The 18860-nt window shown below is 40.9% G+C and overlaps 5 protein-coding genes across 5 annotated transcripts in view; 3 read left to right on the top strand and 2 right to left on the bottom strand.

Annotated features, from left to right (window-relative positions):
* The window catches only part of LOC133619319 (uncharacterized), a 455654-nt gene that overhangs the window by 14027 nt on the left and 422767 nt on the right, over window positions 1-18860 (bottom strand). The gene's annotated exons all lie outside the window — the stretch shown is intronic.
* LOC133619862 (uncharacterized) overlaps window positions 1-18860 on the bottom strand; it is a 498075-nt gene that overhangs the window by 199526 nt on the left and 279689 nt on the right. The window lies entirely within an intron of this gene.
* Window positions 1-18860, top strand: part of LOC133619284 (uncharacterized) — a 360072-nt gene that overhangs the window by 191722 nt on the left and 149490 nt on the right. The window lies entirely within an intron of this gene.
* The window catches only part of LOC133619275 (uncharacterized), a 53297-nt gene continuing 43255 nt past the window's right edge, over window positions 8819-18860 (top strand). Inside the window, exons 1-2 of the mRNA XM_061980225.1 lie at window positions 8819-9401; window positions 14417-14788. Of these exons, the coding sequence (XP_061836209.1) occupies window positions 9191-9401; window positions 14417-14788 (583 nt within the window). The 5' untranslated portion in view covers window positions 8819-9190. The remainder of the gene's footprint in view (window positions 9402-14416; window positions 14789-18860) is intronic.
* LOC140679631 (uncharacterized) lies at window positions 14797-16070 on the top strand. The gene has a single exon (XM_072915460.1). It carries the CDS (start codon window positions 14857-14859, stop codon window positions 15661-15663), a length of 807 nt encoding a protein of 268 aa, XP_072771561.1. The 5' UTR covers window positions 14797-14856; the 3' UTR covers window positions 15664-16070.

Here is an 18860-nt window from a genome sequence, read left to right as displayed (position 1 = left end):
CACACATATATATATAACATATTGTTAAGAATGTCTGTTACTACATTATCATTATATATACACACATATATATATAAATATATATAGAGGGTTTTTAAAGGGGAACATTATCACAATTTCAAAAGGGTTAAAACCATTAAAAATCAGTTCCCAGTGGCTTATTTTATTTTTCGAAGTTTTTTTTCAAAATTTTACCCATCACGCAATATCCCTAAAAAAAGCTTCAAAGTGCCTGATTTTAACCATCGTTATATACTCCCGTCCATTTTCCTGTGACGTCACATAGTGATGCCAATACAAACAAACATGGCGGATAGAACAGCAAGCTATAGCGACATTAGCTCGGATTGAGACTCGGATTCCAGCGGCTTAAGCGAAATTGAAGAAGAAACTGAAGCTATAGAGCCATATCGGTTTGAACCGTATGCAAGCGAAACCGACGAAAACGACACGACAGCCAGCGACACGGGAGAAAGCGAGGACGAATTCGGCGATCGCCTTCTAACCAATGATTGGTATGTGTTTGTTTTCAAGTGTTGTAATGTTTTTAAGCTAAATTATTGGTAAACACAGTTTATGTATAGTAATTTACGTAAAACCGCGAGTAATGAAAAAAGTTTTCATCAATTAATATATTCTGTAGACATACCATCATCCGCTTTCTTTTCCTGAAAGCTGATCTGTCCAGTTTTGGAGTTGATGTCAGCAGGCCAGGGAAGCTAGGGTCGATATTCTTTTCTTGATCATCTTCGGTGGCATAAGGGACGATAGAAGCGGTGTGAGCCAAGACATCCAGGGGGTTTAGCTCGCTCGTCTGCGGGAACAAACTGCCGCCATTGCTTGCCGTGCTACCGAGGTCCTTTGTCCCTGAATTGCTCACACACTCCGGCAGATTCAATGGGGGTCTGGCGGCAGATTTCTTTGACTTTATCGTTGGAAATGCATCTGCTTTGAGTGTCGCAGGATATCCACACATTCTTGCCATCTCTGTCGTAGCATAGCTTTTGTCGGTAAAGTGTGCGGAACAAACGACTGACCATTTTCGTCGGCTTTCCCCACACCCTCGTATTTTGAACAAATTTCGTACAATTTCTTACCACTTTTGCATCTTTGGGCCACTGGTGCAACTTGAATCCGTCCCTGTTCGTGTTGTTACACCCTCCGACAACACAACGACGAGGCATGATGTCTCCAAGGTACAAAAAACAGTCGAAAAAACGGAAAATAACAGAGCTGATTTGATTCGGTGTTTGTAATGTGTTTGAGAAAATGGCGAATTGCTTCCCGATGTGACGTCACGTTGTGACGTCATCGCTCCGAGAGTGAATAATAGAAAGGCGTTTAATTCGTCAAAATTCACCCATTTAGAGTTCGGAAATCGGTTAAAAAAATATATGGTCTTTTTTCTGCAACATCAAGGTATATATTGACGCTTACATAGGTCTGGTGATAATGTTCCCCTTTAAGTTGTTTTAGAGGACTATGAAGGCTACAATGGTGACTTCTATTAGCCACCTCTTGCAAGCATTTTTTTTTCGTCTTCAGAATCCTAAAAAATAAAAGACATTTGGTACCGGTTCCTAATTGGGTCGGTATACAAGGGGGTCCTTGAGGGCTAAACGTTCATAAGTGTGGGCTCACTTCCCCAAAAGACTGAAAACCTGGCTGAATGCAAGATTTGTCCCAAAGCAGTTTCATCCAAGGGAGTAAACAACAGCAACTAAAAGAAACGCTTGCAAAGTACTCATGGAATAAAGCTGAAGGACAGCAGCATGGTTGACTGCTTCTTAAGCACCCACCACCACACACATCTTCATCAGCAATATGCAGAAATAGCAATCTGCTCCCTCTCTTTGATCCCCTCCCCTCAATTATTCATAAGTAATGGCATTTAGGTTAAATAATATACAATGTATTAATAATGTACAATTAAACAAAAATACACAATATAATAATTCAAGATGTATATATAATCTACTCAGTGACCTCGTGGTTGGATTGTCCGCCCTGAGATGGGTAGGTTGTGAGTCATACCAAAGACTATAAAAATGGGACCCATTACCTCCCTGCTTGGTACTCAGCATCAAGGGTTGGAATTGGGGGTTAAATCACCAAAAATGATTGCCGGGCGCGGCCACCGCTGCTGCCCACTGCTCCCCTCACCTCCCAGGGGGTGATCAAGGGTGATGGGTCAAATGCAGAGAATAATTTTGCCACACTGAGTGTGTGTGTGTGACAATCAATAGTACTTTACTTTACTTTAATCTATTTATAATCGTACTGTAGCCCCTGAATTGTAATCGTATTGTGGGGTGCCCAACATTTCCTAAACCTTAGTAATCACCCCAAAGTTAGCGAAAAATGAATGTCCATGTGTAAAGAATGAGTTTTTATAGAAATATACAATGAGATTTTTGTCTTTTGCAATTTAGGATGACCTATTTTAACTAGAAATGTCCGATAATATCGGACTGCTGATATTACCGGCCGATAAATGCTTTAAAATTTAATATCGGAAATTATCGGTATCAGTTTCAAAAAGTAAAATGTATGACTTTTTACAACGCTGCTGTGTACACAGGCGTGGGGAGAAGTACAGAGCGCCAATAAACCTTAAAGGCACTGCCTTGGCACGCCGGCCCAGTCACATAATATCTACGGCTTTTCACACACACAAGTGAATGCAAGGCAAAATTGGTCAACAGCCATACAGGTCACACTGAGGGTGGCCGTATAAACAACTTTAACACTGTTACAAATATGCGCCACACTGTGAACCCACACCAAACAAGAATGACAAACACATTTCGGGAGAACATCCGCACCGTAACACAACATAAACACAACAATACAAATACCCAGAACCCCTTGCAGCACTAACTCTTCAGGGACGCTACAATATAGCTTGCTGTTCTTTGCGCCATGTTTGTTTGTGTTGGCATCACTATGTGACGTCACAGGAAAATGGACGGGTGTATATAACGATGGTTAAAATCAGGCACTTTGAAGCTTTTTTTAGGGATATTGCATGGTGGGTAAAATTTTGAAAAAAAACTTCGAAAAATAAAATAAGCCACTGGGAACTGATTTTTAATGGTTTTAACCCTTCTGAAACTGTGATAATGTTCCCCTTTAACAACAGTGCGCAACATGCATATTCGTTATTAAAAAATGCAAACGATTAATATTTTACATTATGATCTGTGACACTTCCCAAAAGTTGACAGTACGGTAATCATATTCTTCTTCTTCTTTATTACCTCCAATCCTCTGCACCTTGAAGTAGACATGTCTTCTCTTCACACACTGCACATCTCTCAGTCTTCACCAAAATCTTTTCTTTCACATCATTATTTTCTTTACACAAGCGCTTGTTTTGCTCTTCCACTTTCTTCATTTGACTTTTGCATTCTTTCATCTCCTCTGATGTGAACTCCACTGCCTTCTTCAAGCTAACAATCATGGCGGCTCTTTCTTTACATTCTTCAACAAGGTCGGCTCATTTACACTTTAAGGGCTTGAAATGGTTTTCAAAGGACAAAACTTCAACTCACTCACCTTCATCTTTCGTCTTTATCTCCGTTGGTGATTTGCTGGAAGTTGATTCTCTTTCATGTTCTCTTTTAGCGGACGTCGCCATCTTAGCATAGCAGTAGTCGTCCATCTTCTATCACGTCTTCAATCTTCACTTCTATTTAATGGGCTTTAGAAAATACAACTATTTGAGTTATTTATTTCTATATTAGCTGTGAATATATGCAGCAATTAGATCGTAAACTTCTTTAGTCCGCCATCTTGCCCACCACGGAAGTCTTCTTGTTTACCGGATGTGCTGACCTCCCCGATCCGTATGCGCATGCGCCAATGTAACGGAAATGCTTTATTTTGTTTTCACTGTTCTACTGTTTGATGTTTAGTTGTTCAATAAAATATATTCTTCTTTTTCACAGTACATGGAATTTTCGTTATAGAAATATTAAAACAACTCAGTCTTTCTGCAAAATTTGTACAGCGGTCGTTCCCTCTTTATATTTAAATCATTTGGGCAGTATAAACATACTTGCCAACCCTCCTGAATTTTCCGGGAGACTCCCGAAATTCAGTGCCTCTCCCAAAAAACTCCCGGGACAAATATTCTCCAGAAAATCTCCCGATTTTCAGCCGGAGCTGGAAGCCGCGCCCCCTCCAGCTCCATGCGGACCTGAGTGAGGACAGCCTTTTTTCATGACGGGAGACAACAGGGTGACAAGAACTAAATCATCCAGACTAGAGATAAATTGTATTATTATGTTTATTTTACCTAAAAATAAATATATTTATTAATTTAAAAAAATAAAAATAAAAATACATTTTTACTATATTTTGCTAAAAACATCAAAATTAATTGTATTTTTATTTGTATTTTTTCGTGACTCCTTATTACATCCAGCCATAGAATTATACATTAAAATAAACATATTTCAAATAATTGATTTTAAATTATCATAATAATTCATTTAAAATGACCATATTTAATTATTAAAATAATTGCTTGTTTATCAACAACTTTAGCATTTTATTCATTACATTTTGAAACTCTCAGAAGCCAAGTTATGTTATATTCCTTATTATTTATTTATGCAAGTTTGAAGTATCAATTATCTAAACACAGTTTTGTTTTACATATTTTCAGGATGTAGAGATATATATATATATATATATATATATATATGTATATATATATATAATATGTATGAAATACTTGACTTGGTGACTAGCTGTCAATATGCTCCTCCCCTCTTAACCACGCCCCCAACCACGCCCCGCCCCACCCCCGACCACGCCCCCACCCCCACCTCCCGAAATCGTAGGTCTCAAGGTTGGCAAGTATGAGTATAAATTACTTTCGAAATATGCAGCTCTTCAATTACAAGTTGCAAGCTAAGATGAACACTTCAAATTTAGATGATTTTTAAACGATGTGGTGGGTGGTCCGTGTATTTCCGTGTACCTTCCGTTCATTCTATTTCCAATTCTGAAACGCAAATCAAAAAACAAAATTAGTTCTTCAAAGTTTTTCGATTTTTCATGAAATATGGCAGATTTTAAAACAAACCAAAAAAGGGTTGATTTTCATTAAAATATCGCCATAAAATTGGATTGTGTGCTGTTTTCCTTTTATAGATTTAAATGTTTCCAGATAAACAAAAAAATCGAATACATGTTCATCCAAAATGCAAAAATGCGTGTTTATCTGTGTGATGACAAATTGTACCGGAAGCAGTATTTTAGTATTTTCCTTTGCGTTTAGTATGGGGTTTTTTTAAACATAACGGTAACATATTTTTTCAGCAGGAGTCCTATTGTCGTTTTTATGTCCGTTCATTTAATTTCTAATTCTGAAACGCAAATCAAAAAACAAAGATAAGGCCGTTTTTCGATTTTTATTACGGTATATATGTCAGTTTTGAAAACAAACCAAAAATGTTTGAATTTCATTAAAATATTGCCATAAAACTTGTTTTTGTGCTGTTTTCCATTCATGGGTTTTTATTTTTCCAGATAATCGCAAAATTAAAATTCATGTTAATCCCAAATGCAAAAATGCTGCTTATCTGTGTGATGACAAATTCGTAAGCAGTATTTTTTTAAAGCTTTTCCTTCGCGTTTAGCATGTTTTTAGCATAACGCTAACACCTTTGTTTAGCAGGAGTCCTATTGTTGTTATAAAAAAGTGTCATTAAATAGTTGTCCAAATTTGTTTCACAAATGAAAATAGAGAAAATGGCCCAAAATGTGTTTTTTGATTCACATTAGAGAATTCGAAATAGAACGGACCGTTATGCTTAAAACGAAAGCTTAAATACTGCTTCCGGTTCTATTTGTCGTCACATAGATAAGCATGCATTTTTTAATTTTTAATGAACATACATTAGATTTTTGTTGTTTATTTGGAAAAATACAAATCCACAAAAGGAAATCGGAAAAAAAAAATCACATTTCATGGCAATATTTTAATTAAAAATCAACCCTTTTTTGTTTGTTTTAAAATCTGCCATACTTAGTAAAAATAAAAAAAACGTCGCTCATTTTGTTTTTTTAAATTGCGTTTCCGAATTAGAAATAGAATGAAAAGAAGGTACACGGACCTGGTCCGATAAAACTTTTAATAGCGTAGTTTTTTTTTTGTTTGTTTTTCATTGAACAACAAACACACATTTATAATGCACACAAACGTCAAGGAGGGAGGAGTTCGGTGAGGCCATGGAAAACGACTTCCGGACGGCTTCGAAGCAATTCTGGACCACCATCCGCCGCCTCAGGAAGGGGAAGCAGTGCACTATCAACACCGTGTATGGCGAGGATGGTGTTCTGCTGACCTCGACTGCGGATGTTGTGGATCGGTGGAGGGAATACTTCGAAGACCTCCTCAATCCCACCAACACGTCTTCCTATGAGGAAGCAGTGCCTGGGGAGTCTGTGGTGGGCTCTCCTATTTCTGGGGCTGAGGTTGCTGAGGTAGTTAAAAAGCTCCTCGGTGGCAAGGCCCCGGGGGTAGATGAGATCCGCCCGGAGTTCCTTAAGGCTCTGGATGCTGTGGGGCTGTCTTGGTTGACAAGACTCTGCAGCATCGCGTGGACATCGGGGGCGGTACCTCTGGATTGGCAGACCGGGGTGGTGGTTCCTCTCTTTAAGAAGGGGAACCGGAGGGTGTGTTCTAACTATCGTGGGATCACACTCCTCAGCCTTCCCGGTAAGGTCTATTCAGGTGTACGGGAGAGGAGGCTACGCCGGATAGTCGAACCTCGGATTCAGGAGGAACAGTGTGGTTTTCGTCCTGGTCGTGGAACTGTGGACCAGCTCTATACTCTCGGCAGGGTCCTTGAGGGTGCATGGGAGTTTGCCCAACCAGTCTACATGTGTTTTGTAGACTTGGAGAAGGCATTTGACCGTGTCCCTCGGGAAGTCCTGTGGGGAGTGCTCAGAGAGTACGGGGTATCAGACTGTCTGATTGTGGCAGTCCGCTCCCTGTATGATCAGTGCCAGAGCTTGGTCCGCATGGCCGGTAGTAAGTCGGACACGTTTCCAGTGAGGGTTGGACTCCGCCAAGGCTGCCCTTTGTCACCCATTCTGTTCATAACTTTTATGGACAGAATTTCTAGGCGCAGTCAAGGCGTTGAGGGGATCTGGTTTGGTGGCTGCAGGATTAGGTCTCTGCTTTTTGCAGATGATGTGGTCCTGATGGCTTCATCTGGCCAGGATCTTCAGCTCTCACTGGATCGGTTCGCAGCTGAGTGTGAAGCGACTGGGATGAGAATCAGCACCTCCAAGTCCGAGTCCATGGTTCTCGCCCGGAAAAGGGTGGAGTGCCATCTCCGGGTTGGAGAGGAGATCTTGCCCCAAGTGGAGGAGTTCAAGTACCTCAGAGTCTTGTTCACGAGTGAGGGAAGAGTGGATCGTGAGATCGACAGGCGGATCGGTGCGGCGTCTTCAGTAATGCGGACGCTGTATCGATCCGTTGTGGTGAAGAAGGAGCTGAGCCGGAAGGCAAAGCTCTCAATTTACCGGTCGATCTATGTTCCCATCCTCACCTATGGTCATGAGCTTTGGGTTATGACCAAAAGGACAAGATCACGGGTACAAGCGGCCGAAATGAGTTTCCTCCGCCGGGTGGCGGGGCTCTCCCTTAGAGATAGGGTGAGAAGCTCTGCCATCCGGGAGGAGCTCAAAGTAAAGCCGCTGCTCCTCCACATCGAGAGGAGCCAGATGAGGTGGTTCGGGCATCTGGTCAGGATGCCACCCGAACGCCTCCCTAGGGAGGTGTTTAGGGCACGTCCGACCGGTAGGAGGCCGCGGGGAAGACCCAGGACACGTTGGGAAGACTATGTCTCCCGGCTGGCCTGGGAACGCCTCGGGGTCCCACGGGAAGAGCTGGACGAAGTGGCTGGGGAGAGGGAAGTCTGGGCTTTCCTGCTTAGGCTGCTGCCCCCGCGACCCGACCTCGGATAAGCGGAAGAAGATGGATGGATGGATGGACAAACGTCAAGGCACTTTCAACATAACTAACAATCTACACATCAGGTTCAGCAAATCACGACATTAGCAAAATATGTCAAGAAAAGAAAACAAAAGGAAATACAGATAGAGTATTAAATATTAATAAATAATAATTAATAAAAAATATGAAGAAAAAAAAGACAAAAAGGGCTACCTAAATCACTTGAAATGTTGTTGATTTTTTTATTATCAAATATATCAATTTAAAGGCTTTTGTACTCTTAATCATCCTCCAAGATTTGATTGATAATTGTATAGCATTAAGCCAATTAGAAAATGTAGGCCTTATTTTCATAAATCGACATTTATGTAGAAACATTTATTCCTGGAGCATAATAATGTTGACAAAAATTTCTATGTTGCAGTCATTTATAAAAATACCACATTTGATCTCTTCTATAGGGACATCTCCACACCTTTGTCTCTCAGCCAATCTCTGATCTCCTCCCAAAACACATGTACACTCTCACATTCCACAAGATGATTGACATCCTCTACAGCTCCACAGAGATAATAGCCATCAACCTCCATGTTAAATGTAAGTTTAAACAAATCATTTGAGGGATATATTCCATTAATCATTTTAAATTGTATTTCTTTAATTTTGGGAAGAATTGGGTATGTAATATATCTTGTCCTTATTTTCATTAGCTCTACTTTTGTAAACTCCTTCAGGATTTATTGTCTATGAACTTAATAAAAGCGTAGTGATCGACCGGAAGTTTCTGACCTCTGGCGCATGCGCAAACGCATGGGCAGGACAAAGAGAAAAGACCAAGATGGCTGACTGGGTGGCTTCGACTTTCCAGGATGTTTCAAATTTACGATAAAACAGATGTACAGATTCACGGCAAATATATATATATATATCAATAAATACATCAAATATTCCCTTTTCTGAAGCCTATGACATGGAAGTTGAGTCTGGAGCTACGGACTGTTATCGAAGTGAAGAACGTAGACGACTACTGCTATGCTGAGATGGCCATCAACTTCCAGCAAATCACCAACGGAGATAAAGACGAAAACTGCAAATGAAGATGAGTGAGTCGAATTTCCCAACAATGTCATTTTGGAAGCAATCATAAGCACCGAAAAGAGTGTTGATGATACATCTGACGACTTTTTTGAATAATGTAAAGCAAGAGCCGCCATGATTGTTAGCTTGAAGAAGGCAGTGGAGTTCACATCAGAGGAGATGAAAGAATGCAAAAGTCAAATGAAGAAAGTGGAAGAGCAAAACAAGTTCTTGTGTAAAGAAAATAATGATGTGAAAGAAGAGATGTTGGTGAAGACTGAGAGATGTGCAGTGTGTGAAGAGAAGACTGGACCACATGTCTACATCAACGTGCAGAGGATTGGAGGTAATAAAGAACAAGAATAATATGATTACTGTCAATATTTGATTGGGAAGTTCTCCACAAGTGTCACAGCTCATAAAGTCAAAGAAAGTTACCAAAGGAAATTTAAATCATTTTGAATTTTGGTTTTATTAAAGCAAAGATAAAGTACCAATGATTGTCACACACACACTCGGTGTGTTGAAATGTGTCCTTTGCATTTGACCCATCCCCTTGTTCACCCCCTGGGAGGTGAGGGGAGCAGTGAGCAGCAACGGTGGCCGTGCCCGGGAATCATTTTTGGTGATTTAACCCCCAATTCCGACCCTTGATGCTGAGTGCCAAGCAGGGAGGGAATGGGTCCCATTTTTATAGTCTTTGGTATGACTCGGCCGGGGTTTGAACTCACGACCTGCCGATCTCAAGGCGGACACTCTAACCCAGACCTGGGCAAATTTAGGCCGGGGGCCACATGCGGCCAGTTGAGCTTTTCAATCTGGCCCGCCGGACATTCCCAAATAATTGTTTTAGATGTTTGAGATGTAAAGTGTACCTGCCATTATGATGTGCAGTGATGTTTTCTAATGACCGTAAGTCTTCAACTATTGTAACAGAGTAGGTTACTCTGGATGTGGAATGCTGGTCTGATATCTTCTTAGGACAAGGACTCCAGTCAGAGAGTAGGGCACAGAGAGGCTTTCAGGCACTCTTTAAAGGGGAACATTATCACCAGACCTATGTAAGCGTCAATATATACCTTGATGTTGCAGAAAAAAGACCATATATTTTTTTAACCGATTTCCGAACTCTAAATGGGTGAATTTTGGCGAATTAAACGCCTTTCTATTATTCGCTCTCGGCGCGATGACGTCACAACGGGAAGCAATCCGCCATTTTCTCAAACACATTACAAACACCGAGTCAAATCAGCTCTGTTATTTTCCGTTTTTTCGACTGTTTTCCGTACCTTGGAGACATCATGCCTCGTCGGTGTGTTGTCGGAGGGTGTAACAACACGAACAGGGACGGATTCAAGTTGCACCAGTGGCCCAAAGATGCGAAAGTGGCAAGAAATTGGACGTTTGTTCCGCACACTTTACCGACGAAAGCTATGCTACGACAGAGATGGCAAGATTGTGTGGATATCCTGCGACACTCAAAGCAGTTGCATTTCCAACTGGACTGGACAGATCAGCTTTCAGGAAAAGAGAGCGGATGAGGGTATGTCTACAGAATATATTAATTGATGAAAACTGGGCTGTCTGCACTCTCAAAGTGCATGTTGTTGCCAAATGTATTTCATATGCTGTAAACCTAGTTCATAGTTGTTAGTTTCCTTTAATGCCAAACAAACACATACCAATTGTTGGTTAGAAGGCGATCGCCGAATTCAACGTCTCTCTTTTTCTTCAAGCTCGCTTCTATAAGCAGCAGTGTATTTAGCTTTAAAAAGATAAGGTTGTGAATCCTCTATTTGTCCCAAAATAGTTGTCTTTGTTGTCTGTTACCAAGTCTGCCATGATCAGAACACACTGTTGCTTGATTCCGGAAGTAGGAACACACATTGTTGCCAGAAGTCAGAAGTGTGCTCCTAAGGAAACAGAAATCCTTAGCAGCACACAGTCCCGGAAATGATTAAAGGGGAACATTATCACAATTTCAGAAGGGTTAAAACGGTTCCCAGTGACTTATTTTAGTTTTCGAAGTTTTTTTCAAAATTTTACCCATCACGCAATATCCCTAAAAAAAGCTTCAAAGTGCCTGATTTTAACCGTCGTTATAAACACCCGTCTATTTTCCTCTGACGTCACATAGTGATGCCAATACAAACAAACATGGCGGATAGAACAGCAAGGTATAGCGACATTAGCTCGGATTCAGACTCGGATTTCAGCGGCTTAAGCGATTCAACAGATTACGCATGTATTGAAACGGATGGTTGTAGTGTGGAGGCAGGTAGCGAAAACGAAATTGAAGAAGAAACTGAAGCTATTGAGCCATATCGGTTTGAACCGTATGCAAGCGAAACCGACGAAAACGACACGACAGCCAGCGACACGGGAGAAAGCGAGGACGAATTTGGCGATCGCCTTCTAACCAACGATTGGTATGTGTTTGTTTGGCATTAAAGGAAACTAACAACTATGAACTAGGTTTACAGCATATGAAATACATTTGGCAACAACATGCACTTTGAGAGTGCAGACAGCCCATTTCAGGCGCGCTAAGAACATATATTTTTCCACGATTTCAGCACTCAGGTTAACCATACCTAAATAGACACAAAATACTGCATTACACAAGACTACCCGAATGTACTCGAATGATTGAAAAAAAAAAAGTTTTTAAGCTAAATTATTGGTAAACACAGTTTATGTATAATAATTTACGTAAAACCGCGAGTAATGAATAAAGTTTTCATCAATTAATATATTCTGTAGACATACCCTCATCCGCTCTCTTTTCCTGAAAGCTGATCTGTCCAGTTTTGGAGTTGATGTCAGCATCTGCTTTGAGTGTCGCAGGATATCCACACATTCTTGCCATCTCTGTCGTAGCATAGCTTTCGTCGGTAAAGTGTGCGGAACCAACGACTGACCATTTCGTCGGCTTTCCCCACAGCCTCGTATTTTGAACAAATTTCGTCCAATTTCTTGCCACTTTCGCATCTTTGGGCCACTGGTGCAACTTGAATCCGTCCCTGTTCGTGTTGTTACTCCCTCCGACAACACACCGACGAAAGTGAGAAAATGGCGGATTGCTTCCCGATGTGACGTCACAACGTGACGTCATCGCTCCGAGAGGGAATAATAGAAAGGCGTTTAATTCGCCAAAATTCCCCCATTTAGAGTTCGGAAATCGGTTAAAAAAAAAAAAGGTCTTTTTTCTGCAACATCAAGGTATATATTGACGCTTACATAGGTCTGGTGATGACGTTCCCCTTTAAGACGAGACTTAAAACACTCCACTTTTCGATCACTTTCGGCAAGTCGTGAGCATTTCATCACTTACAGTACATCTTCTCCAACATAAAAGTGGATGCAGTGCGTTTGATTTTGTGTGAACAATTTCATTGGTCTGTTGTGATTTGGCTAAATTAATTGGCGGCATCTGAGGCTTGTAAACCCGAAAAAAATCCATCAATTAGACGAAGCATTTTATAAAGAGCAGGGTTCAAAGTCTGGGGAAAAAAGTAGTGGATTATAGACAGAAAATTACCGTATATTGTTTAAAAAAGTAGTGTGATATACCGTATTTTCCGCACTATAAGGCGCACCGGATTATTAGCCGCACCTTCTATGAATTACATATTTCATAATTTTGTCCACCAATAAGCCGCCCCGGACTAAAAGCCGCGCCTACGCTGCGCTAAAGTGAATGTCAAAAAAACGCTGCGCTAAAGTGAATGTCAAAAAAACAGTCAGATAGTTCAGTCAAACTTTAATAATATATTGAAAACCAGCGTTCTAACAACTCTGTCCCAAAATGTACAAATGTGCAATCACAAACATAGTAAAATTCAAAATGGTGTAGAGCAATAGCAACATACCGGTAATGTTGCTCGAACGTTAATGTCACAACACACAACACACAAAATAAACATAGCGCTCACTTTCTGAAGTTATTCTTCATTCGTACCGGTAAATCCTTCGAATTCTTCGTCTTCGGTGTCCGAATTGAAAAGTTGCGCTAGCGTGGCTTCCAAAATGGCGGGCTCCGTCTCTTCGAAATCATCGGATTCAGTGTCGCTGTTGTTGTGCAGCAGTTCTGTGAATCCTGCCTTCCGGAAAGCTCGGACCACAGTTGTGACAGAAATATCTGCCCAGGCATTTACAATCCACTGGCAGATGTTGGCGTATGTTGTCCGGCGTTGTCTGCCCGTCTTAGTGAAGGTGTGTTCGCCTTCGGTCATCCATTTTTCCCACGCAGTTCGCAGTCGTGATTTGAATGCCCTGTTGACACCAATATCCAGCGGTTGGAGTTCTTTGGTTAATCCACCCGGAATGACGGCGAGTGTTGTATTTGTGTGCTTCACTTGTTTTTTGACACCATCTGTGATGTGGGCGCGCATAGAGTCATATATCAACATGGACGGAGCAGCGTGAAAAAAGCCACCCGGCCGCTTCGCGTAAACTTCCCTTAACCACTCGCTCATCTTTTCTTCATCCATCCATCCCTTCGAGTTAGCTTTTATGATGACGCCGGCTGGAAAGGTCTCTTTTGGCAAGGTCTTCCTTTTGAATATCACCATGAGTGGAAGTTAGCATGGCAAGCTAGAACCACAGTGAAGGATGACTTCTCATTCCCTGTGGAGCGAATATTCACCGTACGTGCTCCCGTTCCACAGTGCGGTTCAGTTGCTGTGAAATACGGTAGTAATCCGTGTGCGGATGGAGAGATTGCGTCTTTTTATGACCCGGATCGTTTAGTAGGAGCCATTTTGTGGTCTTTACAGATGTAAACAGGAAATGAAACGTACGGTGATATCCGCGCGTTTTTTCTTCTTCTTCCGGGGGCGGGTGAAGCGCTTCCTGTTCTATGGGGGCGGGTGAAGCGCTTCCTGTTCTATGGGGGCGGGTGCTTTCCTTGGCGGTTGCTTGCGTAGAAGAAGAAGCGCTTCCTGTTCTACCGGGAAAAAAGATGGCGGCTGTTTACCGAAGTTGCGAGACCGAAACTTTATGAAAATGAATCGTAATAAAGCGCACCGGGTTATTAGGCGCACTGTCAGCTTTTGAGAAAAATTGTGGTTTTTAGGTGCGCCTTATAGTGCGGAAAATACGGTATGTGATATATTGCCATATCAATATATCTTCTCATTGCTAGTATGTACCGATGTTTTCTGTTTTCTGTTATTCTAGCTCCACTTGTCCAAGTCTAAGGAAAGTTATGTAAACATTGATCCATCATTTTAGCAAGGCACTAACTGAATGGCCGTGAACCACTACACACACATAGAAGAAAGTGGGTATAGCGAGTTCAAGGAGAAAGATCTCACGGATCATGTCTGAGCTTAAGTTTGTGTTAATTGTGTCCTGTAGACGTCCAGCAGCTGATTGGTCATCCAGAAGAACTTCCCCCTCAATCTCCTGGGGCGAGCTCCACTTTGAAGCAGGAAACTCCACAACCACCCCACATTAAAAAGGAAGAGGATGAACTCTGGATCACTCAGGAGGGAGAGTGTCTTCCAGGACCGCAGGAAAATGATCTCACCAAGTTGCCACTGACTGTTGTCTCTGTGAAGACTGAAGATGATGAAGAGAAACCACAACTAGACAACCTCTTAGCTCCACTATCAGATAGTGAGGCTGAAGACGAGGTTGAAGTACCTTTGAGCAGCGATACAGACTGTGAAAGTGATATGAGGACTCACACTGACAACAAACACTCTGAATGCTCTAAAAAGAAAAGAGGTAAAAAATGTTTGACCTGCTCCGTTTTTGCTAAAAGCGTTGAAAAAAAGAGCAATTTAACTCAACACATGAGAACACACACAGGAGAAAATACGTTTAATTGTTCCGTTTGTAGTAAAAACTTTACTCACAACCGCAGTTTGACTCAACACATGAGGAAGCACACAGGAGAAAAAACATTTAATTGTTCAGTTTGTGGACAAAGCTTTACTAAAAAGTGCCATTTGACTCAACACATGAGAAGACACACCGGAGAAAAACCATTCAACTGCTCTGTATGTGGAAAATGCTTTTCTCAAAAGAGCAATTTGACAGAACACATGAGAAGACACTCAAAAGAAAAAACGTTTATTTGCACAGTTTGTAGTAAAAACTTTTTTTCCAGATCAGGTTTGACGCAACACGCAATGACTCACAATGGACAAAAAACATTTAGTTGTTCAGTTTGTGGGAAAAACTTCTCTCAAAATAGGTATTTGACGCAACACATGAGAACACACGCGGACATGAGCACACACACGGGAAATAAATCGTTTAATTGCTCAGTTTGTAGTAAACGCTGTTCTTCCAGGTCAGGTTTGACTGAACACATGATGAAACACACTGGACAAAAGCCCTTCAGTTGTTCAGTTTGTGATAAAACCTTTTCTCGTAAGGGCAATTTGATGGAGCACACAAGACGACACACGAAAGAAATAACGTTTAACTGCTCAGTTTGTAGTAAAATATTTTTTTCCAGATCGGGTTTGACTCGACACTTAATGAAACACACTGGACAAAAAACATTTAGTTGTTCTGTTTGTGCTAAAAGCTTTACTCGAAACTGCAATTTGACTCATCACATGAAAAGACACACAGAAGAAGACAATTGTTAAACATTTAGGCTGCACGATTTTGGAGAAAAAGAAACCCTAATTAAGAATTGTGTAAGTGTAAGTGGACTTACTTAAAGGGGAACATTATCACCAGACCTATGTAAGCGTCAATATATACCTTGATGTTGCAGAAAAAAGACCATATATTTTTTTTAACCGATTTCCGAACTCTAAATGGGTGAATTTTGGCGAATTAAACGCCTTTCTAATATTCGCTCTCGGAGCGATGACGTCACAACGTGGCGTCACATCAGGAAGCAATCCGCCATTTTCTCAAACACCGAGTCAAATCAGCTCTGTTATTTTCCGTTTTTTCGACTGTTTTCCGTACCTTGGAGACATCATGCCTCGTCGGTGTGTTGTCGGAGGGTGTAACAACACGAACAGGGACGGATTCAAGTTGCACCAGTGGCCCAAAGATGTTTGTTCCGCACACTTTACCGACGAAAGCTATGCTACGACAGAGATGGCAAGAATGTGTGGATATCCTGCGACACTCAAAGCAGATGCATTTCCAACGATAAAGTCAAAGAAATCTGCCGCCAGACCCCCATTGAATCTGCCGGAGTGTGTGAGCAATTCAGGGACAAAGGACCTCGGTAGCACGGCAAGCAATGGCGGCAGTTTGTTCCCGCAGACGAGCGAGCTAAACCCCCTATCGGCCCTAGCTTCCCTGGCCTGCTGACATCAACTCCAAAACTGGACAGATCAGCTTTCAGGAAAAGAGCGCGGATGAGGGTATGTCTACAGAATATATTAATTGATGAAAATTGGGCTGTCTGCACTCTCAAAGTGCATGTTGTTGCCAAATGTATTTCATATGCTGTAAACCTAGTTCATAGTTGTTAGTTTCCTTTAATGCCAAACAAACACATACCAATCGTTGGTTAGAAGGCGATCGCCAAATTCGTCCTCGCTTTCGTGTTGTTTTCGTCGGTTTCGCTTGCATACGGTTCAAACCGATATGGCTCAATAGCTTCAGTTTCTTCTTCAATTTCGTTTTCGCTACCTGCCTCCACACTACAACCATCCGTTTCAATACATGCGTAATCTGTTGAATCGCTTAAGCCGCTGAAATCCGAGTCTGAATCCGAGCTAATGTCGCTATAGCTTGCTGTTCTTTCCGCCATGTTTGTTTGTGTTGGCTTCACTATGTGACGTCACAGGAAAATGGACGGGTGTATATAACGATGGTTAAAATCAGGCACTTTGAAGCTTTTTTTAGGGATATTGCGTGATGGGTAAAATTTTTAAAAAAACTTCGAAAAATATAATAAGCCACTGGGAACTGATTTTTAATGGTTTTAACCATTCTGAAATTGTGATAATGTTCCCCTTTAACTATTTAAATAATTATTGAAGGAAGACTGTCAATCAACATATTCTTGTCTCACATTTGAACACTATGCAATAATTTACTAAATAATATTTTTGCGTTACGCAGACAGACTCAGAGCTTGTGTGCTCTTAAACTGAAGAAATAATCATAAAAAACCATACAGTGCTCATAATGTAATTTAATCATGTGATGATAATGTAAGTATCTATTTAAAATTACATACACTTTAATTTCCTGTTAGTGTAAAGTTGTTTGCCATTGTTATTAGAAAGTACAAAACCAGTGAAGTTGGCACGTTGTGTAATTGGTGAATAAAAACAGAATACAATGATTTGCAAATCCTTTTCAACTTATATTCAATTGACTGCAAAGACAAGATATTTAATGTTCGAACTGAGAAACTTCATTTTTTTTTTTCCAAATAATCATTAAATTAGAATTTAATGGCAGCAACACGTTGCAAAAAAGTTGCCACAGGGGCATTTTTACCACTGTGTTACATGGCCTTTCCTTTTAACAACACTCAGTAAACGTTTGGGAACTGAGGAGACCAATTTTCTAAGCTTTTCAGGTGGAATTCTTTCCCATTCTTGCTTGATGTACAGCTTAAGTTGTTCAACAGTCTCCGTTGTGGTATTTTACGCTTCATATTGCGCCACACATTTTCAATAGGAGACAGGTCTGGACTACAGGCAGGCCAGTATAGTACCCACACTCTTTTACTACGAAGCCACGCTGTTGTAACACGTGGCTTGGCATTGTCTTGCTGAAATAAGCAGGGGCGTCCATGATAACGTTGCTTGGATGGTAACATATGTTGCTCCAAAACCTGTATGTACCTTTCAGCATTAATGGTGCCTTCACAGATGTGTAAGTTACCCATGCCTTGGGCTCTAATACACCCCCATACCATCATAGATGCTGGCTTTTCAACTTTGCGCCTAGAACAATCCGGATGGTTCTTTTTCCTCTTTGGTCCGGGGGACACAACGTCCACAGTTTCCAAAAACAATTTGAAATGTGTGTAACCCGGATAATATTCCATGTGTTATATAAGATACATTGTTATAAAAGTTAAAAAGATAATTCATTGTGTTTCATTTATTGATACTTTGAAAAATAGTTTATTAAAAATCGTTAAAAACATAGTTACAAGGGAATAAAAATGTGAAATACATATTTGTTTTATTTACAATATGGTGTTTGTGGAGAAGTGTTTTTTTTCCAATTATTTTCCGGTCCTTGAAGGGGAAAAGAGTGATTCTTAAGACACAGCAATAGCTAAAGTTCTTTGTTTTAGAACTTTCAGTCAAGTTTTGTGCCGTGGTTTGTCGCAAAGAGAATCCATTGTGAGTGTGTGATTAGTGTTAAAAGACTATAGTTCCAACGCGGAACTGTGGACTGTGCGTTTGCCGCTTATTACTAGCTTATCGAGTTTGTAGAAAAACAACCTCGCTTAAAGACTGTACTGTAGATAGATAGATAGATAGATAGGAATTTATTGATTCCTTCAGGAGAGTTCCCTCAGGAAAATTTAAATTCCATCAGCAGTAGAGATGTCCGATAATATCGGACTGCCGATATTATCGGTCGATAAATGCTTTAAAATGTAATATCAGAAATTATCAGTATCGGTTTCAAAAATTATCGGTATCGGTTTCAAAAAGTAAAATGTATGACTTTTTAAAACGCTGCTGTGTACACGGACGTAGGGAGAAGTACAAAGCGCCAATAAACCTGAAAGGCACTGCCTTTGTGTGCCGGCCCAATCACATAATATCTACGGCTTTTCACACACACAAGTGAATGCAAAGCATACTTGGTCAACAGCCATACAGGTCACACTGAGGGTGGCCGT

The sequence above is a fragment of the Nerophis lumbriciformis genome, linkage group LG20 (genome assembly GCF_033978685.3).
Source record: "Nerophis lumbriciformis linkage group LG20, RoL_Nlum_v2.1, whole genome shotgun sequence".
Lineage (NCBI taxonomy): Eukaryota > Metazoa > Chordata > Actinopteri > Syngnathiformes > Syngnathidae > Nerophis > Nerophis lumbriciformis.
Note: the sequence above shows the minus strand (reverse complement) of the source record. Positions and strands in the feature narration are given on the sequence as shown.

Bases quoted from the DNA above. Each gene is read 5' to 3' on its own strand.
- LOC140679631 (XM_072915460.1), top strand. From the start codon at position 14,857: ATGAGAACACACACAGGAGAAAATACGTTTAATTGTTCCGTTTGTAGT.